General features: G+C 41.8%; 1 protein-coding gene across 5 annotated transcripts; it reads left to right on the plus strand.

Moving 5' to 3' along the window:
• Window positions 1–147: 147 nt before the first annotated feature.
• Window positions 148–27,980, plus strand: mid1 (midline 1). 5 transcript variants are annotated; one of them, XM_080018671.1, is made up of 11 exons: window positions 148–180; window positions 15,466–16,187; window positions 17,813–17,872; window positions 21,752–21,847; window positions 22,656–22,763; window positions 23,866–24,014; window positions 24,098–24,225; window positions 25,424–25,567; window positions 26,133–26,294; window positions 26,417–26,624; window positions 26,745–27,980. In XM_080018671.1, the coding sequence occupies exons 2-11, from the start codon at window positions 15,522–15,524 to the stop codon at window positions 27,091–27,093; spliced, it is 2,070 nt and encodes a 689-aa protein (XP_079874797.1). In that variant the 5' UTR covers window positions 148–180; window positions 15,466–15,521; the 3' UTR covers window positions 27,094–27,980. The 5 variants fall into 5 exon arrangements, with proteins under 5 accessions (XP_079874797.1, XP_079874795.1, XP_079874798.1 ...); XM_080018669.1 differs by lacking the exon at window positions 148–180 and adding an exon at window positions 9,143–9,359; XM_080018672.1 differs by lacking the exon at window positions 148–180 and adding an exon at window positions 9,143–9,359 and having other exon boundaries at window positions 15,470–16,187.

The raw sequence follows: 27,980 nt of genomic DNA on the forward strand, positions 1-27,980 counted from the left end.
TGTGTGTGTGTACACACCCAGTGGAAGGAGGAGTGTACGGCAGACGGAACACCTTTAGCCTCCTGACTCCCGTCTGCTTTCCCCCAGGAGAACCTCCAGCTGCCCAAAAAAAATCCCCTTCAGCATTGGCCTTCTATCTACCGAGGAGAGACCTTCACCACTGCAGCCATGGGGAAGCAGGTACAGTAAAAGGCACAGATGAAAAATAACCAATGGATTAATTGACCCAAGATTTTAAACGTACATATCTGCTAAATCTATTATGATTACTGTTAAGGCTAATCATTTTTTTTTCCACCACGTCCGACTGTCTGACAGCTTTCAGGGATCTAGCGGTTTTGTTTTGAGTTGGATTAAGTACTTATGGATCGCATTAATCTTTCAAGCTGAGTTGAGTGAGAAATAAAATCTTTCACATTTCCTCAGTACGATGGGAATTACTGGTAATATTTTATTTTCTGATTTTATCATTTAAACCCCTTTATTGAATTTAGTGCTCCTAGGAAAGAATCAAGCACACACTGTAGTTTGTAATGACTATGGTCTATTTTGAGAGAATAAAGGCGCGCTTATCACATGGGCTACATTACATAACTAATATACATCCATACACACATGTACATGCCTGCAATGACATTCACAAACAATGCCGTGTGTTGTTTGCATGGCAGGATTTGTGCTGTCACTAAAAAAGCAAGCTCGGACTTGTTTGCAAATGTGTCATATATCAGGATAAACAAGAATAGGCCTATGAATCTCATATTCTTTTATAATACACTTACTTGTGAACTAAATCAGCACAACATCCACAGGGAATAATTTGTTTTCCTATTTGGAATAAGTGAGGCTTTCCGCTTCTTGCATTTTACAAGAAAGTTTATTATTATTATCCTTTTTCATTGAGCGCCATTGCTTTTCGCTCTACTTTTGTTTTGGTGGGATTTGATGCAGCACCATATTATTCTATTAAAGCACAAAAAATGTATAATAGTGCCAATAACTATGGAAGCCAAACTCTGGTGGATTCATTTTCCCTTTCCTTTTCTTCGCCCACATGTGCTTCTCCTCTGAAATTCTTCCTTTCTTTTCTTCAGCTTTAAGGGACTGAAAGTCAAATATTTTTTCTCCACGTTCATTTTTTTGTGCCCCTGGTATTGGGTTTCATTCAGCATTCCTTTAACATTATTACAAGAGAATACATGTATTACTAATGGTTTATTACTCTCCCCCAGATGTGACATGCTATTTTTATTTATTTGTATTACCTACGTATGCCTGTGCTGTGCTCCTTGCCTGATGATAAACACCTTCAGTGGCTGCACTGGCAGCAGCTGTAAGACGTCTCGGCCTGCTTGTTGAGACAGAAGAAGCTGAGGTGGTTTATTCACAATCGGAGGCAGAGAAACCGGTCTGAGTGTGTGTGTGTGTGTGTGTGTGTGTGTGTGTGTGTGTATGTGTGTGTGCGTGTGTGTGCATGCGTGTGTGTGTGTGTGTGTGTCTGCGTGTGTGGACTGTATGTCAAAGACAGAGTGAAAGAGGAGGAAACTAGAGAAAGAACACAAGGCAGAGAGAGAGAGAGAAAGAATCACTCCCCACATTGTGCGGCTGAATATTCTTTTGATGGATATACCTCCGCTGCATTTTTCCTCGGAGAGAACAAACTGTGCAAAAGGCAACTGTTTAATCCATCGCAAACTCTGGAGAGCCTCGTTCTGAGGCCAAGTTTGAGGAATGTGTCCCACACTGCCTCGAAAGAATGTTTGGGTTGACATGGAGATGAAGTGAAAGTGAGGATATAGTGCAGGACCGCACTGAACCATAGCGATGGACATCGACGCTCAGTCAGAAAAAACGATTGTGTGGAGCCAACCTGAGTGGCTCATGTACCACGGTGGAGCCGGGGCCGCTGCTAATTGGCAACTCTGTTGGGGAAAACCCGACCTGGGCAGGTAGTGTTTTGATAACTTGCCTCAACCTGAACGCAGGCCAACTGAGAGTGTACCAGCTGGCCTCGCGCCTTGGGCTCTGTCAGCCTCCCTGGACACGACAACGTAACCCACCACAACAGATGTTCAGAGGCCCCCCCCGAGCAAACCCTAGTTTGTGCAGTGTCTCCGTCTTTATGATTGTGGGAGGATGGAATAATGCAATATGGGTGTGCAGCCGCTCCGTGTTTAGCTTGCGTCAAAATAAAGCCCTTATCACATTCTTTCACCGGTTGCACTCGCCAATGAGAAACATGGATGAGGTGAAGCAGTAAGTGGACGGGCTAATTGGTGACTTATTCGCTAACACCAAAAATGATAAGAAAAATCCTGATTTACGAAAAGGGAGCTTCTTGACGGATACATAAAACTAGCATTCTGAGGGACCGAGTCGATCCCTCAGAAGCTGGAAGCAATTACAGGCTTCTCCAAGCAGCAAAGAATGTGTGCAGGCTCTCACCACAGCTTTTCAAAAGAAGGATAAATTTTTTCAGGAAAAAATAAAACCAAAGGTTTTAAGGTCTGGCATGTGGTGAGGGCTAAACATAATGCATGACCTTACTTTTTCCAAAACGCCTTCGCTCCTCCTGACTTGCTCAAACAGGAAAATGTGAGACACTACAATGTGTCATTGTGTTTCTCCCAAACACCAACTGTTTATCACAATGAATGATTTATAGATGTCTGACATAGCTTTTATATACAGTATATGTGTATTATTACAAAGCTCCTTTAATGTCAGTATTTAGTCAGTAGTCATCTTAAAGCCTACCAGATATTAATCAGTAGGACGCCTGCATTTGGGTTAGGGTTAGGGTTACGGATGGACTTAGAATAACCTCGGGTACCAAATCTGCAGTAAATGCTCCCTCCACAAAGTTTGTTTGACACATAAAATGTGAAAGAGGACCGACACCACTTACAAGAGTGTTTTGTATTAAGGCCTGTTCTTAAGTGTGGACATCACTGACTGTATCCTTGCAAACAAGAATTTTCTGATCAATTTAATAATACCATTGGAGATCAAGGCTGTTGTTTGCTTTTGCTTGTTGAGTTATTCTGGAAACGAAGGCTGTTTTGCTGGCAAAGCCGTAACCGCAGAACCAATTAAACAGTAATATACTCGAGGGAAGGAATCGTTTCCAGGTCAATGCCTGCACCAACCCTACATGTTATGCCGGCTAATTATGAAGCAAGATAATAAATGTGAATATCAGCTCATGTGGTATATTGTGGTTTTCATTATATTGTATATATTCATTCTATTCCTTATCGCTATCCAATGGGCAAAAATAATAAAGATTAGATTACAACTAAGAGATTGCTACTGTAGAAACTACTGTAGATCTAGTTCTATGTAGTTTGCTTTCTTCTTAAACTTAAAGGCAAATGTTGAGTAATTTCACTTGTGTGCCCCTTAATGTTGCAATGTATTTGGTTAATGCAAGGGTGGGTTGTTTTTCAAGTGCTTGCCTCAGGGAACAATACCATTCTGATTAGGTGGCAAAGTAATTAAAATATTGAACCTCTGCCATGGTTAAGGCATGAGGCTAGATTTACTTCTAATACTCATTGGCAATTTTCTCTCTTCTCAAAGAGATAGGACAACATTGCACAAATATTCTCCTGCGTATTCTAATTGGCTGAGTATGATAAATATTAACATCTGTGAGGCATAAAAAAACCCTTGACTTCCTTTGATTCATTTCTTTCCAAAGTCGTTCTGACAAACATAACACAATGAAGCGATCATGCGCCACACAACATCTATTTTGTACTGTAATGCCTGGGCCATCAGCGGCACCGATGATCTGATGAGCACTATTTACCGAGCACTGGAGCCGAGTGCACTACATCTATTATGTGGATGCATGGTGCTGTGTATTGAAGGCAACGAAGCAACGGGGCCCTGGAGACTGACCCCATCTGTTCTCTGCCTGGTTACATAGTCTGAGACTCATCACAATGCGGCCCCTGAGGTTCCTGCCCCCATGCCCTGCAACCCCCCCGCCCCCCACACACACACACAAACACACACACACACAAACACACACACACACACACACACACACACACACACACACACACACACACACACACACACACACACACACACACACACACACACACACACACACACACACACACACACACACACACACCCCAACTCCCTTTGTCTCTCCATTTGACAAATCTTTGTCTTATGGGTGGAAGCAGGGGGAGATATGGGGCAGGAGAAGGATCCCTGATAGGGGGGTTCCGGGACCAAGAGCGCAGCCCCAGCATTAATGGAGGCAGTGTCCATGAAATGGCCCCGTGGAAGTGACGCTTCCTGGGCATGTTATACGCTCACATGAGCATAAGGCTGGGGATGGGGCGGGGCCGGGAGACCTAGGAATGAAGGAGTGAGGACAGACAGAGGCTGCCTGGGATAGTATGTTTTGTTTAGATTTTCATCCATGTGCCAGTGACGTTGAGGGCTCGGCCGTCAGTGGGAGTTGCATCACCTTGGACCACAGAGTGAGTAATGTCTGCAGCATTTATAGTCTGCCGAATCTAGTTAGAAAGTTAAAATGATCCGTGTTGTGTGGCGTTACTTGTAAGGTTGTTTTCCATTGAAAATCACATTCATTGGCGTTGTGGTCTTCTTAAGTTTAATATGAATCCGTTTCTAAAAATATGGTGCCGCTTGAATACCATTTCATATATTTGAATGCATTTCATAGAAAGATAGAAATAATCTTAAACATTTTAAATGCATTGAACAATTAGTTGAATGCATAGTTATAAATTGAGCTTATAAACCATGGAATGTAGTTAATGAATTTGCATTTAAATGAAAATGTTGATTTGAGATTTTGCTTGTTTTCTATGCATTTCAAAAAGAAAATAACACTCAGCAGCTGAAGGTTATGCAACTATATCAAACTTAAACCTAAATATATATATATATATATATATAATCTATAATTCTTACTATGCTGTAAGGATTGTGTTACTTTTTACTTCACTGCTTTATTCCATCAATCCCCTTTCTCTTTTCGTTCAGGAAAGCCTTCTCAGGCTATTTCAGTTCTCTTTCCAAGAACCAAAAGCAGAATAGCTTCCAGCAATCATTGGCCTTATTGTATGGATGAATACTCATTTGTGTGGAAGAATTGTTTTCTACAGAAATAAATGTGCTATAGTGATTGATGGGCAAATGTATGTACAATAGGACTATCGAACCTTAATATCTAAAAAAATGTTTTTGCATAGTATTAGATCAACATCAAGAACTGAATTGACACGATGATTTAAAATATACAATGCACTAAGGCCACAATGACATGCCCACAATGAATCAGTCCTTTTTCAAGTACTGTAATACACTGTGATGTATAATTATGATAAAATCCAGAGACACTTTCTTTCTGCATGTGAGACTACAGTAAGTTATAGGCATGCATCAAAATCATGCTTTTGTTATTTTTCCTCCAGAAAGCAGTGTTGTGTTGGGAAGAATCCTCAATCAGGTTTAGGTTTCCAGTGGTTAAGGTGGAGACATCCTCGAAAATACCACAGGCCAGACATATTGTGTTAGAGTGGTTAAAATATTTTAAAAAGTCCAACTGAATGTTTATTACGCCCCAGACGGGCGTGACTTTGGCCTTGACCTTAGTCTAGTCTGGCCACAGATGACCTTGTGTCCTCAGAATGCTAAATCCTAAAGCTGCATTTGAACTGTTTATTAAATGGCATTTAATACAGTCTGGGTCTCGCTGCCCAGCCCATCACTGGGGATCTAACTGGAACCCCATGTTGTCTGGTGTGGTGGCAATACTAACATCCACAGACGTGCATGCATTTAGGATTCCATGCTGTTGTAAATTACAGTGAATGTTGTAAATTACAGTGATACGAACACCAGAGGCAACATACTTCTGTTGAGCATTGATGCAATTAAATCTGGTGTTGTGTGCATATATATACTGTGTGCGTGTGTGTGTGTGTATATTATCTGTGTTGTGTGTGAGTGTGTGTGGATGTGACTTATTATTTTTCTCTCAGGAGCCATTTAAGCATTCCGCCACCACACATATATCAACCAGAGCTGTTTGCGCACAATTTAGCTGGCAATGCAAGGGCACTTGATGCCACCGTGGGCTTGTTTGTTTTCGCTCCCTGTATTCAAATCCATCAGCCAAAAAAGTTTAGCCGGGGTCACTGTGAGCGGGATGCCCTTTCTCAGACCCTTCTCAGGTCTTGTCTCTATATTTGCTGGGTCTTCTCTTTACAAATCTCTTTGCCTTTTTTTTCCAAGACTCCGGAACTTAAGATATGTGAGGGGGGACTATTGGAGGCGAAGGGAGAGTGACAGCCCGCTGTCGGCTTGACTGAGAAACAAGTAGGCTGTGAAGGGAGAGCTGAAGGACTGGTCGTGAAAAGATTAGAGTGGCAATTGGCTCAAGTGCCAAGACGCACCATGGAGCGCCAGCTCACCGTCATGGCAACGGAAGCTTTATGCTTTCCTCCCTAACCCCAACAGAGTCCCCAAACTGTACAGAAAGACCACTGAAGCAAGAATTACAGATTTAAAGACGTTTCATGTCATTAGAGTTGACACAAAATGTCAGCCCGTTTGGGTTTGTTTCCAATAAAACACATTATAAGGAGTCTTCTGCCTTGAAGAGATTCTTGCTGTGTCAAGTGTGATTACTCAACCTTTCTCACGGCTTTATTTTCTTTTGAATGTCATGCAAACAAATGGGCTGTGCAAAATGAGTGATGTAAGCTCAGCTGAGCACCTTCACAGCCCGGTCCATCCCAGTGCTTCCACTCGTTATGCTGGGCACCTCTGTTCCCTAATGACCAATCAGGGGTGTCTCCTAGGTAGCCAAAAGCCCCCCCTCCAAACACACACACATACACTCATCATCAGGCCTGATTGACAGTCTCCCACTGGAAGGGGGGGGGGGGGGGGTTATTTGCCTCCCATGTTCTCATGGGACTAGGTTAATGATCCCAGCCAACCAAACAACACAAAGAGGAAGCCTGAGAAGTCGGTGCCTGCTTGAGCCATTTGGAGCAGACTTGGCTTCCATTGGAGGGGGATTAGAGAAGAAGTAGCTGTGTGACGAGAATGGTAGAGATAGTGTGGAGGCAGAGGAAGCAGCCGGCACTAGGAGGAAAGCGGGCAGCTCCCACTGCAGACTCCCTTTCCCAGGCATCAGTTCATCTGCCTCTGAGACTGCTGACGACTGGCTGGCTGGATGGTAAGGGAGTGTAGTATCATTTATATTTTCACAGTGGGTTGTTTTCAGTCTCAGCTTTCAAGTCTGTCTGTGTGTTTCGCCTGAACTTAACTTGCAGCCTTTGTATGTGTAGTGAATGATGCTTATTTAGTTGTCAATTGAAGAGCAATTGTTGTCGGAATAAGTTGTTAATTATTATTATTATTATAATAATAATTATAATAATAAAAATATATTTCTGTATCATCAGCTTTATTAATGAGACTCCTTAACTTGCTGAACTTCAGATTTCATTCACTTGGTAACACTTTAGATAACTTTAAATGATATGGCCCTCTTTTTATTTCTTTCACTGGAAAATGATATCATCATTATCAGTTATTATCTTTACTAAAATAATTAAGTCTGTTTGGGTGTTTTTAGGCTGCCCATCATGTACTTGCGGTAATCACCATTGCTATGGGTGATTCTGATTAACCAATTATAAACCAAATGTATTCATATAATAATCCATATTAAATAATAATAACTATTAGACATATCTAAAGTATATTTTACTTACAATTTTCTTTTGATGTAGTCAAGGTTAATTTTCAAAAAAAAAAAAAAAAAGAGATCTGGCAGGGGCTTATTCTGGCTTTAGACAAATTCTTATTGCTTCATACCATTCTAGGGTTTTGGTGCCAGAAATACTGTTCTGCTGTTTTACCACACAAGCAAAACATTTGTTCTACAGTGTGGTACCAATATCAAGTTACACAACAGCACAACGTTTCTGACAAAAGTCATTCAAGGTAACAGCCTAACTACATCTCACACAGTGCCTCATAATTAAGAAATGAGCGTGGGCTGAAAGACAACGTTTGGAAGCGATCACAGTTGATGTGATTTGACGGTATCATTGTGCTCTTGCCAAACTTGTCATATTGCAGATGTTTTTGTGGCTAACATTTTTCCACACTGCCACGGAGGGGTTCTACTGATGCCAGCATTCAAGACAACGTTCATCACTATCTAAGTCAACTACTTCCACAGTGTCCGATGTGTGTTTATATGCAAATCAATGTTTTTGAATTGGAATAATGGACTGTCACATAATGAGAAAGCTCATGTGAAGTTGAATTAAAGTTCAACTGGCTATCATGGTTTGCCTGCTTTACAACCATGCAAATATGCCTTTCTGCCCAGAAAATATACGTGGATTTGGTATTTGAAACGACAGTGTCTACATTATCTAATGGATTTTTTTCAGGCGGCTGATAGAGACTACTTATCAATGCTGGCATCTGTATGGGGGCCGCATTGGACGGGGCTTGAACATCATTGATTACTGTGTTCGGCTATGCACTATTTAATTTGGCTTTATCAGGTTTCGGATTTGGCATGCAACATCAATTTTGCAACATCCAGTTTCCTATAATCCAATTTATTGAGGCTTCTCAGGGGAGAGTTGGGGAGAGATAGGAGAGGCGGCCCTCTCAACTGAGGACACACATTGCAAACACTGAATCCACGCTAGCAAAGAACCACTGTTGGCATCAAATCGATATTATCTTTATCATCTCAAATGCTTGGGGATTTGCTCTGCCCTTAGAACTGCGGGGATTAGTGTTTTATTTTTCTGTTTTGGGGGATTTTAAGTGAATAATCTACCTATTTGGTCAAGCCCCTAAAGGAATGTGTGACTAATGTGTTAAATTAAAGTCATAGACACAGAGGCATCCCGCTGTAGCGTGTTCATTTCAAGATGACAAAAAGGCTTTGTAGAGAGTTGTGGCAGGGATCCATATTCTGATAGTTGACTGATAGACCTGCCCAGAACAAGCCCCGCCCGCTTCCACGCGATTGGATAATATAACAATTTGCAGCCCACTGTGGCCAGAAGGGCGAGATGGAATTCTCAGCGAAAGGGAGAGGAAAGGGTGAACGGCGTCAACCCCTCTCGCTGCCTTTTTAACAGGCCAGGACCACTGGGTTAGAAACGGAGGGCCAGGAAATCACAGAGAGCGTGAAGAGAAACACACGAGGAGTGGGTCCGCACAAAGTACAGAGCGCTGCTGGCGATCACTCCTGTTGAGTAAAAAGTATCAGCACTGAGCAAGATAGTCTCTGCCTGTCAATGGATGTAATCATGAGGCAGGTAAGACAAAATCATTCCCTACTTTTCCACTGTAAATCTTTGGGCAGCGAATGTTGTGCGCTGCTGTGTCTCCATGTGTAGCCAGCCAAATATTGACTCATCCCAAAGTTTCTAAGCCTCCAGGCGGGAATCTGTGGAGGAGCAGGTTCTGCTCTGTCTTGCCGAGCTCTCAGATTGCGGTCGCTCTTGAACAAAAAAAGCGAGAGGATAAGATGGCCCAGTTAGAAGGTCAAGAGGGTGTCATTTCAAATGTTAATCATCACCTATTATTTTTAAATGGCAACCCCAATCATTTCAACCAAAGTAGTTACAGATAAGAATGAAAGGATCACTAGAGGCACGCCTTTAGTTTTGATAAATTCGTATGTTGAAATCAGCTCCATGTTTGGGAATGTCATATCAGTTTTTGGAAACATGCAATTCACATGGAGTGTTGTAATCTGGGACACCCTACGTAGAATGAAATGTTAATGTTAATGAAAATGACAACTTCTCAGTTAATGGATCATTTATTTTGCTCACACTGGATGTATAAAGTAGGATTAAGCAAAAAAAAATAAAAAATGGCCTACACTTTAATATCTTTGTGAAACGCCTTTCTCGGTATGCCAATCATTCTTAAAATGTTTTCTTTTCCATTCCTGCTTCTCTAAAAGGGCTCGTCTAGTGCGCCGAAGGAAATAATGGCAGAATTTCGCTCCGTATTCTGATAACCCCGTGACCCGCAAAATACCATTTACCTCCCCGATAAGATAACACACAGACACAGAGCTTTCACGGCAGCTCCGTCCTGCTCGTGATCCAATAGGATGTGGGGGCAGCATGGGATTGTTAACACAGCCCAGAAAAAGTAAGTATAGTGTAGTATAAGTATATGTTTTAGATAAAGAGTAAAACTCAGAGGCTTCGGTGGATGTGCTTGCATTATTAATCAATAACTCAGCTTTACCTAGTGAAGAGGAATGTGGGATATCCGCCCACCGGACTGACATTCCTTTGAGCTTGATAAATACCCCGTGCACTGTCGCCATGGGAGACCTGGGCGTCTTTCAGACAGCCATCAGACTAATTGGGTGGAATGCATTTGCTTGGTAAGCAAGCCAATGGTGACCCGTGAAATATTATTTACTTGCCGACCCTTTTAATAATTTGGATTTAATTGGAAAACAGACTTTACGGGGATTCATATGTTTTTGGTCATTGAGGTTGACAACAAGTCGTGATATCAAGAGGGAAGTGGAGTAGATGAAGGTGCAACGTGGTGATCAAGACATCATTTGTCATTCATATTTGATTTCAAGTATTTCCTAACAGGGCAATGAAATTGGTGAGTCCTTTCCTCTGCCGTGTCAGAAGTATATCAATGTTTAACGGGCTCATGGGGGCAGAGGCTCAGGAGGTAGAGCGGGTCGTCTAGTAATCAGAAGATTGCCGATTCGATCCCTGGCTCCTTCTGGTAGCGTGCCGATGTGTCTTTGAGCATGACACTTAACCCCCTAACTGCTCCCCGGGCGCCGCTATATGGCAACCCACTGCGCCTAGATTCGTCAGTTACTGGGATGGGTGAAATGCAGAGAAATGCATTCCGTTGCCTCAGTACTTGTACTCTGTGCAATGACAATTAAAAGTGTGTGTGGGAGTTGGTTGGTTGGTTTGCACTTTAATATAGACTATAACAGACTTGGGACCCGTACCATCCACTAGATGTCACTCTGAGACTGTTTGGAACGGTTTTGCACACTAAAACATGTGTAATTTTAAAAAGAAATTATATTTCCAAGACATCTAAGGTAAATGGCTGAGGCAAAAATGTGCAAGGACAGGCGCAGTCTGCAAAATTGAATGTGGCTCCGGAAAGAACGCCACATTTTCTCTGCTGACGCCACCTGCCAAACTGGCAAAGAGGAAACAAGAGTTTGGCGGCTGGTGAGCAGTTCCCAGGAGAAGGAAACCGTACAGCACAAGACTGCGCTTAAAAAATGTAATAACAGTAATTTATCACCTTATGTACAGGCAGCATATGGGAGGTCGCGACTTAACCGGAGAAGCTTGCGTGACGATCTGTTTACTCAGAAAGTGACCTACAGTTTAATATGGCGGTTTGATTTAATTGTTATGAGTTATTGCCGCTCGCTTTTTCATTTTGAAACAGGAATACCTTGTTCTCTCGGTGAGTTGCAGACAGGGCTCTCCTCCGCTTGTTTTAATTCCTTCATCGGAAATGAACAACAACTCCAGAGTTACGAGCCACAATGAATTCCAACGAAAGCCGCGTGTATTTTACTTCCTCGAGTTCAAAAAAAAAAGGTACAACTCCCTCCTTTTTTCCGGTGAACTTTTTTTATTTTTTAAAGATAATCCGCATTTTCTCACACATCGCCAAGCTTTTCTATTGAGGCGGAGTGCCACCAAGTCGCACTGACAATCACTACAATGTGTGCCGTTGCAGATAGAGCCGATTGGATCCCTGTGCTGCCGCCGCGGTAAATCACATTAGGCCTGAGTGGGCTGCAGCACGGAGCGGCATCCTTCAGGGAGCAGCAACAGGCCACGCATTGGTCACGGCTATGCTAGGAAGACAGGATTACAGATAAACATGTTAGGTGTCTGCCCTGGGGGGCGGGGGGGAAGTAAACGCAAACTCTCTTTCTCTCCGCTGATGAATGCGTGAATCATGACAATCATTACGGGTTATAAAAAAACTGCGACCGAAAGGATTAGAAAGTGTTTGAACGGGCTCGAACAAATGGCGCCCTGCATTGGACTGTTATTTTCTGCATCTCTAAATGACTAATTACCTGATGATCATTGTCCCGAATTGATCATATACTCTATACCAGAGTGACAGCTATTTATATAGCACTGAATAAAGAAGTCTGGCTGATAGCGTGATGCTCATAAATTCGATTTCCTAACTGTTTGAAACTCTCTTGGAGTGTGGAATATATTGGATACGCTTGCGTACTAAGTGGTTGATCCAAACCTTTTTTTCCATTATTTTATTCCATACATAGTCCACCCCGCTCCATTTAATTATTACATTAAATGTAACTTGAAATTTATTTCAAAATCAATAATGTAAACCCCATTAACCCGATGAAAAACAGGGGAAAAAGCATAAATGCTAGGTGTTGAACGCGTCCAAAGGTTCCCACTAGGTCTATATTTTGTGGCTCTGCTCGGAGGAGCAGTGAAGCTGATGAGTGTCTTTCTGTCCCACTGACAACCACCCCCCAGCTGGACACTTTAGAACAAGTCCTCAAAATGGCATTTCCATTCACCGTGCTCATCTAGCGCGCCACACGCCTCACACCGGTCGCTTTGTCTGAACTGGGGCATGTCTTTTCATACCTACGGCATGTATCAGTCAGTCGGGGAAGACGTTCATTCAGGAGGCAGAAGTTGAATGACGGGAGGAACCCGATGGAGCTCAGTGGGGATGTGGCAGAAAGCAGGGGCACATGGGAAGCAGCTGGTACCTCCGCAAGAGCAACTTGAGGAGGAGGAACCGGCAGACGCTCGGGTCTGACGGACGAGGCCATTCACCACTCTGTCATTCACAACGCCAAGTCTTTTCAATGTTTTCCATTAGAAGGGGAGGCAGAAAGGCATTTGACCTGAAATGATTTAACAGTATACAACCATGCCTCCCCCAGTCTGTTTGAAGTGAAGTCCCCCCCCCCCTAAAGGCAGACGTACAACATGCTAGAGGTCTGTAAAGAACTTATTGTAATCCATGCATTCCAGGTCAGCAATTGTTTTAGATCTGAGGGATTCGCGGATCGCTCTCTCGCATGTTACAGATTATTCTGCCCGCCAGCTGGGCTCCCCCCCCCTGTGCACGCTTGTGTCTTCAGCTTTGCTAGGTTTTTTTTTAATCCTTTGGCGGCAAAGCCCAGAAAAGTTTTGTGCCACATAGGGCAGCATTGTGCCATTAGGAGGAGGGGGGTGGACACAGAGGAACTGGAAACTGATCCTGATACCCTGGCTATCTATGGTGGCTGAATGGGCAGGACTATGAAGACCTGCCTGGAAGTGCGTGAGACAGGTTTTTGTAGAACTCTGACTCTGCTTGCGCCCCCCCCCCCCGCCTCTCTCTCTCTCTCTCTCTCTCTCTCTCTTCTTCCAGGACCGGCCAACTCTCCAACCGTAGGTGGAGCTGGCTTTCCTGGAATTGTCGGGCAGCTTTTCCTGTTGTGTTGGCTAGCTCTCGTTCAGTCTCTCGGTTAATGACAGCTCTGCTGCTGGATTACTGGGTTATGGGGACTCGTGCCATCTGGATTCCTCTGTCTTCACGACACCCTAATAGTTCACGGCTTTTGCCTCGGTAGTCAGAAATATGCCGTCATGATTGGGGTCGGAAGTTTTACCTCGGCCAAGATGTCTCAGCAGTGCAGAGCAGGGGGGAATCCATCGGTAGGTAAAGTAAAGGGTGTATGAATGGGAGTGTGTGAAGTGCTCAGTGGCTCTGTGCCACAGTGTTGTTTTACATGTGTTTTGTAACTCGGGGGCTTTTTAACAGTAGATGTTGACATCAGATCCCAGGATTGGGTTCTCTTGTGCCTTTGCATTGTGTTCTTGGTGCAAAACTTCTCTTCTTTATGTATTTAGGAACTAATACTCAGCCTGCCTGGATGACAGTGTAATGATTTACCTGGCCTGTTTTTTTCCCTTATGCCTAGGCATGTGCAAATACAGTGATTAAGCCCATTTATGTTTAGAAAGGGATGTTGAAGATTGATGGTAAAGATAAAGAAACAAGATAAAGTATATATATATATATATAAAAACATAAAAATAGATAAGAATAAAATGTAACTAAGCTGCTCTATATAAAAGTGCCACAGTTTGGTTTATCTGTTTAAACTGAGATCCCACACGATATGTACAGTATATGCATTACTATTTAATTTAAAGAAAGTAAATTCCATATTTAATATTTGATATTAACAATCTGGTGGAGACAACGACTGACCTGCCAACACTAGTACATTATAATGGTCATGTCAACGGCATTATATCCATCTTATTTTCAACTGCAAACTAAGAACTCGGATAGCAAAAAGGTACATTCTTGTGGTGACCCCAAATAATAGCCTGCAAACACCTGTGTTTGGCTCTCCGTCTGTCATCAAAACAGCGTGGTGAAAAAAACGCCTACAGACACATCACAGACACCGGAGACGAGTGCAAAAATCGTCTCTTGTCTGGTACAGTACAGCGGGTTCACCGAATGCCTCCGCAAATTGAACAAAATGGAGGGAACAAGCCCAGCTCTGTAGCCCGGAGGTAATTGCTGTATCCTCGCAACTTCAAAGTGCGCTTGTGTCCAAACGGCCTGATAATGAGCTTTTGCCTTCTTCACACATAATGAGCGGAGGTGGAGGGTTCACACAGGTAGAGGCTGTGGGCTTAGCGCGTCCACTCGCAGCTGGGGTGTCCGACCGGCCTGGAACAAAAGGCTTAGTGTCCGGGATAGTGTGCAGTCCCGGCCGTAAGCAGGCAGAGCAATACGCTTCTGCTTCACTGACCTGTCCGCCCTCACTTGCCTGCTGGCCTACACACTGCACTGCAGAGCGACACATGGAGGCGGGATACACTGTTCCCATACCCATACTTACATGAATCAGGGTTTCACTTTGTGAGATTCATCATTAAAACAGACCTGACAGAGCTCATAGATAATTATTATGGAGAAGATATATAATCTTGTTTTTTTCGGTCAAATGTTTATTTCATGTTACATGTTTGCTCGACTTTCATATGAATATTTAATTACAGTTTAAATTGAATAATTTATTTTCAATGCAATCTCTCTCCATCTGATAAAAACTGTATATAAAAATATCCATGCAAACATGATATTTTTCTCTCAGTGTTTCATTACAAAAGTGATTATGAAACAGAACATGGATGACGATGATGTTTATTTCATTCACACATGTCTTAAGTTATCCAAGCACACTCGACTTTCTCCCAAACTAGAAGTGTCACGGGGGGACACACCATTTTCTACTCTGAGAAAGTTGACAACCCCCCACGGTTTAACCCCTTTTCAGAGGTCAGACCTCCTTTTGAAATCATTTCTGTGTCTTTTTTTTTGCAGATAGCTGATCGGCTTCCCTGGATTTCGCTCACAACACATCATTGTTTTGCCTGAAAATGGAAACACTGGAGTCGGAGCTGACTTGCCCAATCTGTCTGGAGCTCTTTGAGGATCCACTGCTCTTGCCCTGCGCTCACAGCCTGTGTTTTAACTGCGCCCACCGCATCCTGGTGTCCCACTGCACCCCCAGCGAGCCCATACAGTCCATCACCGCCTTCCAGTGTCCCACCTGCCGCTATGTCATCAGTCTCAACCAGAGGGGCCTAGAAGGACTCAAACGCAACGTAACCCTGCAGAACATCATCGACCGCTACCAGAAAGCCTCCCTGAGCGGACCCAACTCCCCCAACGAGACCCGCCGCGAGCCAGCCAGCGTCAAAAGCGGAGCCATGACCTCTCCCAGCGACAGGGTCCAGTGCCAGTTCTGTGAGCAGGACCCGCCGCAGGACGCCGTGAAGACCTGTGTCACCTGCGAGGTGTCCTACTGCGACGAGTGCCTCAAGGCCACTCACCCCAACAAGAAGCCCTTCACGGGCCACCGTCTGATCGAGCCGCTGCCGGACTCCCGCCTGAGAGGGCTCATGTGTCTGGAGCACGAGGACGAGAAGGTCAACATGTACTGCGTGACGGACGAGCAGTTGATTTGCGCCTTGTGCAAACTGGTCGGCCGTCACCGAGATCACCAAGTCGCGGCTCTGAGCGACCGATTTGAAAAACTCAAGGTAAGAGACGTGCGCGGTTAAATAAAGCATGTTTGAGTTCATGACTCATTGTGATACAACGGAAATGCGGCTCATATGAAAATAAGCTTTCATGGTGCTGCGTCAATTTCTGCTTTCACCCAGTGCTGATATGCACCAAATATTTTTGCAGTATAATGCTTAATTTGCTGGTAATGTCCTGGTTGTATGTCCACTGCATGAGAAATCATAGTTTTTATGTTTGAGATTTGAAATTGGTTACGATACAGCAGAAAATCTCGAAAACATTGTAAATAAAGTAGCGTTATGCATTATTCAAATCAATCAAGTCAAATTATTCGACTACATTTTTACATAATGTCTCTCGATATTGTCATACAAGGATTACATACATAATGTGTTGGTAATCCTGCATCGACAAAGCAAAATATACCAAATTAGAATGAAAATGAATGATTGCTTCTCTCACTAAATTAATTCTGAAACAGTTGTTTTATGGGTCGTCGGAACATTCAGTACTTCACTGGTGTTTAACTTGATACAGATCCAACCTGTTCACTTTACTATATGTTGATTTATTTGGTATTCATAATGCATCTCAAATGCCTTATAGCTCCTTATAATTATTATTTTTAGTTGCTAAATTGATCTAATTTAATTTAACTTATTAGCACTTAAGTACTGAATGTACCAATTGTATTTACTTAAAATACAATTGGTAAGTATAATACAATGGCACGGCACAAAAACATATGAAAATTGCACCATAATCGATTTGAGGGCTATAAAATTTGTCACCTTTGAAAAGCTTACATTCAGTGCTTGTTGCTACGCAGAATTACAGAATTTTAACCCTGGGCAATGCACAATGAAGCTTCAAGAAAATATGCTGTTAGCTGGAACATACTGTATAAAAGGCGGCCACGCATTCCTCTAGTTTCAACCAGAATTAGAGCCTGTCAGAACGAGTGAGATTTGGTCTCTTTGCTCTTTGTCAGGATAGAACTCTGCCTCGGCTCCAGAATCTTCATGGGACTATTTAATAGTCAGTTACAAGGCGACCATGCATAATTTTTTTTCATTGTTCAGCCTTTCTTGTGGAAATTGCTTTCACAGCCTTGACTTATTTATAACAATAGAAGCAAAGCAGACTTTGTAGAATCCATGATCATAGTCCATGATCATGATCCATAGCATCCCATATAAATGCATTACATCCTCTCCTTTGTCTTTTTTTTTTTTTTTTAGGAATATATACATTTCTAACTACTTGAATGAATAAATTCTTTGGGGTCATATCTGTGCATTTGACCGGACACATTCTAAACTCTTGTCACAGTTGTGCATTGTGTCTATTGCATAAAGCTTACATCCCATTTCATATGCTTATCATACCGACAAGCGGCATCACTGTTTATGCATGTCCATGTCTCACAAATGAGAGGGTGGGTGGGATACTGTACGGCAAATGATATTGAAACACACCCCTTTCTCTCACAGCTCACAAAAAAAAAAGCTGGTGGCGAATGCTTGGACGGAGCGAAAGTGGGATGTTCTAATCTTAGATTGCAGCACTTTGGTGATTTAGGTCAGCGCACTGGCCCTAACCCGTGTCCTTTGTTCATCATCATGCTGTCATTATGCAGAGATCTCCTGGCCACTATCTCAGTGAGAGGAGAGATCAGGCAGACCAGGAGGCAGACCAGGTGACATTACAGCATTATTCCTTCAATTCCAACCCTAGGAGACAGATTTACTGTACGGGTAAATCTGGAGGGCATTTCTAAGATAATACCTGTTCTTTTTATGTGGGTTTTCTGCATCCCTCCGAAAATAACAGCAGAAGGTACACTTAATAACCAGTTATAGGTTAGATGATGTGGTCTTGGTGGACCATAAACAAACAGACGAGTATCATATTTGGGAGGGTACTGGGAAGGTTTCTTTATGTATTATTCATATGCATTGAGTAACCTATTGTGCACAGTTTATTCTCCACACACTCATCAGATGACAGATTGACACTGGCAGGTGTGACCCCATTTTAAAGGAACGATTCAATAGAGCGGAATCAGTCATGCGCTTTGTTTTTAACATTTGACTTGTTATTGTTATTGTATGAATATATATATATATATATATATATATATATATATATATGTTTGTGTATGTGTGAGTATTGATTTATGAGTCTGCAGGGTGAAAACAAGCAATATCAAAACAAATATTTATTAACTAGTCAAAGATATTTTTCAGGTCGGTAGACGACTAGTCATTGCAGGATTGAGAGTAAATAGGGAGAATATGTTCATGTCTGTGCAGGATGACATTTTTTATTTAAACGGGCAATAAACAACTTTTCAAACCTCCCCCCCCCAGCGTTTCCAAGTGGTGTTAGTTTTTGTGACGCTGTCGCAATGACAACCGGATCGCTTTACGTTTTCCTCGGTGCCGAGTTCTGCGTAAGAAATCCGAAACTGTCAACCCTCCCATTATGCTCGGGATTTTCCTGCATCTGTCCTTTCTTTCCCACTGTCCCGTTCGTTTTTCTATTATTTTCCCGGAATTTTAACCAAAAAAAAAAAAAAAAAGAAAAGGTTGGCTGCGCCGCCGATCTCTGCGATCCCCGCTCTACTGCACGATCTGCTATGCATCCCCATTCCCATTCCCCCTTTCTCCAAACAAAAACAATAATAACAGTGTTTTTTTTGTTTTAATTGTTTTGTAGTTGTACATGTATTCATTGTAACAAAAAACCCCTGTGCATAACCGTTGGATAATTGTCCCGTAAATCGATCCTTCATTTTCCCGGGAGGTCGTACCCGGTGGCAGACAGAATTGCATAGTGAAAGTGAGGCTTATAGGGAGCCAATCGAAACGCCAATGGTGTCATTGTTCTATAGCCATTACCCTGCAATCAACATTTACTTCATAATGATAAGTAAAAGCAAAAAAAGCTGTCTATTGCCGCTTTAAAGGACTAAAATAACTGTAATCAGAAAAGCTCAGACATTAATTAGTAGACAATTCATTGAACTTTGCCATTGAATTAGTGGTCGATCACACAGTGATTCAAACAGAGATTCATCGCAAAATGTAATATTTCGGTCACACCCCATTTTATAGACATATTCAAAATTTTAATAACTTGATTGACTGTATTTCTGTATCTTAAAACTCGAACTAATTGGTGTGTTTGGTTACATTTCTGAGGTGACGTGCACTGAAAATAATACCATTAATAATAATAATAATAATAACTACAAATAACTTCTTATGGTTCTATCGCTTTAGGCAGAGGCAAAGTGAGAACTATTAGAGAGATTATTATTTAAAATATCATTTTTTTTAGGAACTTCCTGAACACATTTTTGGGTACACACACACACGCACGCACGCACGCACGCACGCACGCACGCACGCACGCACGCACGCACACGCACACACACACACACACACACACACACACACACACACACACACACACACACACACACACCATGTCAGTGCTCTGATGCAGCGTACCCTTACTTTTTAACAGCCGATCCTAATGGATGTGTCTCTTCCTAAGATCACTTTAAACTGATGATAAGGGGGGAAAAAAACATCCGCTAGATTGGAAACCCAGTTGGTCCCACACCTTTGATTTTGGCAGGTTTCACTTCCTTCCTGACAGGTCAACAGTTGGAATTTTGTCCTCATTTTCTATCTTATAAGCAAACATAAACATCAGTTTGGTTATAGCTGAGCCAGATTTATGTTAAATTGTTTTGCAAATATAACAGTCACAGTATTTCAGTTTTACTGCCATACTGAAGTCATTCACTCACTAGTCTGAGGGGAGTTTGTTCGATCACCCATTAAAAAAACATTTTTCATTTTATATGATATAGGAAGAAAAACACGAGACAAGATTTTGTCGAGTACAAATCTATAGGACGTAAAAAGCTGTGTACCATCACAGCTTAAATGCCAACATGAATTTCATTCCTATAAGTATTAGTATTATAAATATTTAGTAAAACCTTGTAAATACCTGCCTTACGTTGTACATTTTCTTTGATTCACTTGCCTTCATATAAAAAGTATATTTTTCTCACAATTTAAGGGGCCTTTTCCTTCTCGACAAAGACCATGATAGCACATCTGTAACTGCCTTGAACCTTCCACTGAGTAACTCAAATGGCTTTCTTCATATTTCCTCTGTGTAGATAAGTAATTTTCATTAAAGCAGTTCAATAAAACGCTGCTATTCTTGCGCACAATGATGCACAGCCTTTATAAAAAACTGCAATGGCACTTCTACGGCCTAAAAGAGAAGGTTAAAGAGAAGACCCTAATATTTACTGAGCTATCGGACGTTCAATTAACCAAAATATCTCTGTCCCTTCACACTTTCAATGATAGGAAGTTGAATGATACATCGATAGACTGCATTTGGAGGTTAGCCATAGAATGTCATTGTATAAGGAACTCTAATGCTAAGGCCATTATTTTCATCGTCTTTGGGCATAATTGATTGAGGCCTATTCAGTGAGGTATGGTACTGTATTATGGCACGTTACATTCCAATACGTATATACATTTGAATTAATCTGAGATGAAATAGCATAATATCTATGTGTGAACCCTTTAAGATATCAAATCGTTGTCATCAAAACTCATGTGGGACAACACCTTGACTATGAAATAAAAATTATAAATCAGATTTTAGGACCAAAATAAGCTTTCATTCCCCTTTTAAGGCTAGAAAATAAATCATATAATCCACCACAATCTCTGCCCTTGATTATGGAGATATTGAATATGCCTATGCTGCTGAGATGTCATTTACCCCTGAGTAATTTGAAAAAGCCAATAACCCGTTCATATACAGTACTGTTTGTATTGGTTGGATATATAAGGCGTTGTTATAGCAATTGTGTGGTTATGTGGCTATAACTCCAATCGAGTTTAAAGCAAATCATTATGACACCAGATCACAGAATGCTATAGCTCTTGTTAGCTGTAGTTCCTCGAGCACTGTAATTGGTAAGGTTGTTTTTTTTTTTCCAACACGACGCGCCTTGCCACCCGAATGAAAAGCAAAGACAGAGAAGATGAGAAAAGTTTTATATACGTTTTTATATTCTCATTTCTCCATTTCGGTTTTGAAAAACATCATCAATAATCATCAAACAATTCGTGAACAACATTTCAGTTTACAATAGACTTATTGTGCCGAAACAAAACTGGGCCATCTGGTCACTGAATTATAATATAATATGCGGTTTTCAAGCCGGGCTTTTGATCTCAGTCATTGGTGGGTGATTAATGCAGGCAATGTTTATTTGCCCAAATCTCTGGCAGATGCTCTGCATTTCACTTTAAGCTTCGTGAGCTCAGCATGATGGGAGTTTTGGCACACAGGTTGGACGGGGGGAGGTTCGGGGGTGGGGAGCGATCCAAGAGCGTGAAGCATAAGCCATGCCCAATGAGTTTTAGTTCTGGTGATAGTATTCAACTGACCGTTTTCTAAGATGTGTTCAGCTGTTTGATAAAGGAGCGTGTGCAATAAAACGGCTTTTCTGTTTTTCCCCCCACAGCAAGCTTTGGATTCCAACCTCACCAATCTGATCAAGAGGACTAATGAGCTGGAAACCCTAATGGGCAAGCTCATCCAGACCTGCCAACATGTGGAGGTAAGGATGCTTATCGAGGCTCTCAATCCTAATGACTTCTTTCCCAGTCGCAAGTGGATTTATTATTTCAGAGGCTAACGCCCAAGTTAAGATGTTCTTCATAAGATTTACAACACTGTTGTCTGAATTGCTATGATAAAAAAAGAAAATAAAAAATATATATTTTTTTTCAAATACATCGATTCTACTGTATATAACACCAATAAAATAAACGGTAGGCACATCCCTAATTTTCTGGAGTAACTGTTGTGAGAATTAACATTAACATTAAAACAAGGGAAGGTTTCACATTATGATGCCTCTCACATTGTGACTTTGCAACAGTTATAATGGCAATCGAATGACATTGTTTTTGATTGGAAATCTGCAAACCCAAATCATTTAGGATAACAGAATGAAAACTAGTTTACAATGTACTAAAATGATTTGATTCCTTTAATTATAACTTATATCAATAAAAAGAAAAAATAATCCCTAATTCAAAATGTAATTAAACTTTGGGTGTGAATTTACTGTGATGGCGCTGCACATCCATGTTTTGGAACTATTGTAATAAGCTCTGCTGATTGACACCTGAGGCCGGTCATGTGTTTGATTTAATAATTCAGCTCTAAAATGGAAAATGCTGTTTTCTCTCTCTGTTGCCTTGAGATCATTAAATTATGGGCTCACCGTTAAATTACTCAGCCAATAAAATATGCATAAAATCTCCATTTGATCTGCTTATGAACACTGTTGAATGCAGTATACCTCCATGTCAATCACAACCACTGATATTAATCTCGACTATCTCCACGTCCTTGCTCAGGTAAATGCATCAAGACAAGAAAACAAGTTGCTGGAAGAATGCGACCTGCTGATTGACATAATACAGCAGAGAAGACAAACCATTGCAACCAAAATAAAGGAGGGAAAGGTATTGCGTGATCACCATTTGCACTAGTTTGCAAAAGTTATTTCACAACAAAACGAGGACCATTGCCATTTAAATGTTCACTGTGGGCTAATGTGATTTTATTAAAACAAACTATGTGCTGATTCAGGTACACTAGAATTGCAATCGATCGCCGTTCTCTTTTCTTGTGCTGGAGTTCTGAGCTGCAGCAGGTAACCGATGTTATCTTAGTAAACGTTTATTGCATTGATGTGTCTTGACATTAAGTGGAAGACTGTCTGACCTTACAGGTCTGCTTGAATGTCTCCATTCTATTCACCTTGGTGAGAGGGAGAGATGCCAAGAATGAACTCGGCAGTGTGCAGCGTGGAAGAAATGCAGAAACGTTGGACTGCGTGCCTGCGTTTCTATTAAGAGCTAGAGGATGTGTGGGATAACCTACTGTGTTGTTATAATGCATGGCTGTCTTTGGTTTGAAAATGCATTCACGTAATAACAGCAATGCCAACTTGTTATGTATGACTATATAGCTAATTGATGCATTTTGTCCTCGGCTCAGTAGAAGGTGCCCTTGCTCACAGTAATGGCAGACTTTTGGCACAGTGTCAATGCATAGAGGGAAGTGTGTTTTTTCCCTTCAGATTCATTTCCCTTCCCCTTTCCCCCATTAAATGCCATTATAGAGGCTGTGGCATGCCGTGCCGTGTTGAGTGGCAGAGTTAAGATCGCTCCCATTTCCTGAGATACTTCTCTCAGGGGGAGAACTGCTTCCTTCCTCACATCGTGCCTGTTGTCAGGTTCAGGACATACATTTTGCCTCTGGGCCAATGGGGGCAAGCGTCCTCCCAAGGGAAGGCTTCAGCCGTTCTGATTACCAAGTTTATGTTACGGACTGGCTACGTTTAAGAGATATAACATCAACTAAATGAATAGTTCAGCAAGAAAACTCCAGGACACTCGGTTGGTAAACCAAGAAACTGGCGCACAAACCAATCCAAATTGGTGTCATCTTTTAAAAGTTAAACCACGGTCCTTATTGCCATAATAACATTGGAAACAACATTTGGCAGGTTGATAACACTGAGTGTACAGCGGCTGACGATGAACTGTTTTTCATTTGTAGACTGTGCGGCTGAGGAAACTATCGCAGCAAATAGCCGGCTGCAAGCAGTGCATCGAGAGATCCTCGTCCCTCATCACTCAGGCTGACCAAACGCTCAAAGAGGCAGACCACGCCCGCTTCCTGCAAACCGCAAAAAGCATCTGTGAAAGGTAAAAGGCAGCACAAGGCCACAAATTGCGGCAAACAATTATTATACCGAGCTGCCCCATTATGACAGGCTCTTGCTTTTCAGAGTGTCTATGGCAACAGCCTCCTCTCAAATTCTGATACCGGGAATCAACCTGAATGACACCTTTGATACGTTTGCCCTGGATTTCACAAGAGAGAAGAAAATGCTCGAAAGCCTGGATTATCTGACAGGTAAGTGACGTAGTCTTGCACGCCATGAACAGAATATATTCCCATCTGTCTAATTGTACATCTACAAATGATCAAGCCTTACTCTGTTTGCAGCTTCTGAGTATAGCATGTAGGCAAATAGCTAAATATTTTCAACTTGCCTATTGATTTATTTGATTCTTTGTTAATTTGAGGTTGGATTGGGTTAGGTAGTTTTATACATTGCAAAATTATTATTTTCTGTTATTGTTAGGTTTATTTTATTATGTTGGTCAATTTTTAGGTTTCTAGACTATTAATTATCGGTGATCATCAGGGTTAGTGTATATTCGCCAAATGATCTATTATTCATTGTTCATTCTTAGGTTTATCTATTTTTCTGGTGTGTTGTTAGGTTTATTTTATTGTTTATGGTTAGGTTATTGTAGATTGAAAAATGTCCCCAATCTCCAAGTTAATTCTAGGTTCTTGTATATTGCCTTAATTCTTGCTTTTCTTTGATGTCTAGGCTCATTTGACTGTTTTTGGTTAATTCTTGGTTTGCACCTATGGCATATGAATAGGTTATTATAATATCCAATTGTATTTTTTATTCTTTATAAGAGGCTTGTATTTGGGTTTATTTGAATTGATTACTGTTCCCTATCTTTTACCTTCAAATTTATCCTCAGCTTTACTGTATATTGTCAATCTATCTATCCATCCATCTTGCCCCAAAGGGTTTGTGCTGAAATAAACCAAAATACATTTGGAGTAACCCTAGTCCCTGACCTTTATTTATTTGAACTACATCAACTGTGCAATTTTGCAACCAAGAATAGAAATGTAAAATTTTGTGGACTGTTACGTAAGATAAAATGGTAGCTGTGGAAGACGTTTATCCAAACGTGTGCATACGTTATTCACAGGGCCACAAGTTTGTCTTCCCTTGTCACAAAGATTTTCAAACAAAGCTTAGTTAATTTCAGAGCGTGGGAAAGTGCACTAACACGCTCAGACATTTAGCCTGCGGTTAAGATTTCATTTCCAAATGAAAGAGCATGGTTGGGCTATTTAGGTTTGCATGATATTTTGCACGATTTTTTTTTTTTTAACCCCGTGGTGTTCAAAACACAAAAAAGGAATAAAAATGTCAGATTTGTTATGCAGAGGAAATTCAACTGTCCAAAGCTTCGATTGCTTCCCTAAAATGGGGTTTAACTTTGTTTTCCTGCTTTAGCACCAAATCCGCCGGTGATCCGCGAGGAGTTGTGCACAGCTTCGTACGACACGATCACCGTGCACTGGACGTCAGATGATGAGTTCTGTGTTGTTTCATACGAGCTCCAGTATGCAATCTTCACCAACCAAGCTAACGTCGTCAGTAAGTTATACACCCAGCTCTCCTCGTGGAAGCTCATTTTTGTTGTGGAAAGAGTCAATGACTATGACAATGGGATTTCGCTTATAGATTCTCAACTGAGGCATTATTTAGCAGGTTTACGACAAAATATCTATGCAAAGTCACAAACTTGTCTGGCTGCGGGAGAATGGTGTTCTCACCGCTCTGGACGGATCGTCGGATGTAAATACAAATCGTTTCAGACCAGACTGGAACATAGACGCAAACTGAAGACGTTGAAGTTGCCACTCAGATGAAACGAGGGAGAGACTGTTTGGAAAAAGGTTGGCCTAGTAAGGTCACAGCATGTGCAATCCAAGCACTTCTCCCTCCTATACTTCAGTGCCCAAGCACACCGCTGCGATGCGTTGTATTGTGTCACTAGGTGAAGGGAAAAACAGCAGCTATAGGAAGTTAGTACAATTGCTCCTTATCGCCCTTACATAATGGGCCTGATTTGAACGAGGCTAACTCAACGAGACTCCCACGGCGACATGGCATGTTGGTGTCTGTTCTTATGGATCTTCTTTGTTTGTCCTGGTTGCAGGCTTGTGTAACTCCGCTGAGAGCTGGATGATAGTACCAAACATCAAGCAAAATCACTACACTGTCCACGGGCTTCAGTGCGGTACCAAGTACATGTTCATAGTTAAGGCCATTAACCAGGCTGGGAACCGGAGCAGTGAACCCGGAAAACTAAAGACAAACAGTACGTCACGTGGAAAAATGTGTTCAGAATTATTTTATTTTTATTTTTAAATAATAATTAGAAAATGTATATTGCACCTGACTAAATAACAAAAACAAGTGCATAATTTCTGTTTGTTGTAGGCCAGCCGTTCAAGTTGGACGCAAAATCAGCTCACCGGAAGCTGAAAGTGTCCCACGATAACCTGACGGTGGAGAGGGATGAAACCTCCTCCAAGAAGAGCCACAGCCAGGACCGTTTCACGAGCCAAAGCAGCTACGGTGTCTTGGGCAACGTCTACATTGACAGCGGCCGCCATTACTGGGAGGCTCTGATCGGAGGGAGCACGTGGTAAGAACACCAATCTGCGTCCTCCACAGCGGCATAATATTGCTTCAGCTCAGCCGCTGACCTCAGATCCTCGAATGGAGAAATTGTTGAAGTATACTTTGTCTTTTCAACGCTCTTCAGGTTTGCGGTCGGCATCGCTTACAAGTCGGCACCAAAACATGAGTGGGTGGGCAAAAACTCGGCGTCCTGGGTCCTATCCCGCTGTAACAACTCTTGGGTCGTGCGTCACAACAGCAAGGAGATGCCGATCGAGCCTTCCCCCCACCTGCGGCGCGTTGGGGTGCTGCTGGACTATGACTCTGGGTCTCTGTCTTTCTACGATGCCGTCGGTTCCCAGAACCTGTATACCTACGACATCACCTTTTCACAGCCAGTTTGCCCCGTGTTCAACGTGTGGAACCGGTGTCTGACGGTCCTGACCGGGCTTCCCATCCCGGACCACTTGGAAGGGTCAGACTGCCACAATTAAAAGCAACGTGTCCGGCTGCATGTTCGTTGCACCCGCTGTGACCGGACCAGAGTGACCGCAGCCAAAACTGCAAGGACCGCGGGGATTCCTACAACAGTACAACCAGAGTAGCACAGTGACCCATCCGCCCTCATGGGCTAATACTCCTACACCAAGCTGTTGTTGGAGACAACTGATTTGATGGTATTGTACAAAAACACGTTCAGATTTGTTTCCTACTTTGCACAGTCATGTACAGTAGCCTAGTAGTTTGTTTTGAAGACGTGATGTCATTATGTTATCTTTTTTAATTTGTGTCGGTTCTTTTTTACGCAGGCCTAAGATTGTTTGTTTTGCACTTAAACTTCTGCATGTGTTGTAAAACGCTTAATGGCACATTTTGAGTGATGATGACTGGGGCTGATAGCAGAAGTGGACTAAATCCTCCTTTATTTTTCCTTGAAAGTTCAATTATTCTTTTGTACTATTTTTGGGGTATACACCGTTGCAATAGATAATTATTTATAAATGTTTGTTTGAAAGCTGTTAAGCATTTTCAACACACAGAGCCTGCCAAACTAAATTCTTAATTCCACGTAAACGTAACATCACAATTGCCTAAACAAGTAGAATATAGGATACTTTTCATTTTTCTCAGATAAACATACATATAATGTACATATAGTTTTCAATTATTTATTAATTAAAAACGCAGTTGTGCATTCATTTGTAAACGCGAGGCAGCAAAAATTGAATAGACTCAAGCATCAAAGGGATTATCCATTTTGCACACGTTTGCCTTGAACTAATTTTAGAGGCAGCGAGTAACATGTTATTAAATTAGCCATGGACCACGTTTTCACACTCAAGTTTTTTCTGTGTTTAAATAAAATTGTCTTCTTCGATTA

Source organism: Zeus faber, assembly GCF_960531495.2.
Source record: "Zeus faber genome assembly, chromosome: 18".
Classification (NCBI taxonomy): Eukaryota; Metazoa; Chordata; class Actinopteri; order Zeiformes; family Zeidae; genus Zeus; species Zeus faber.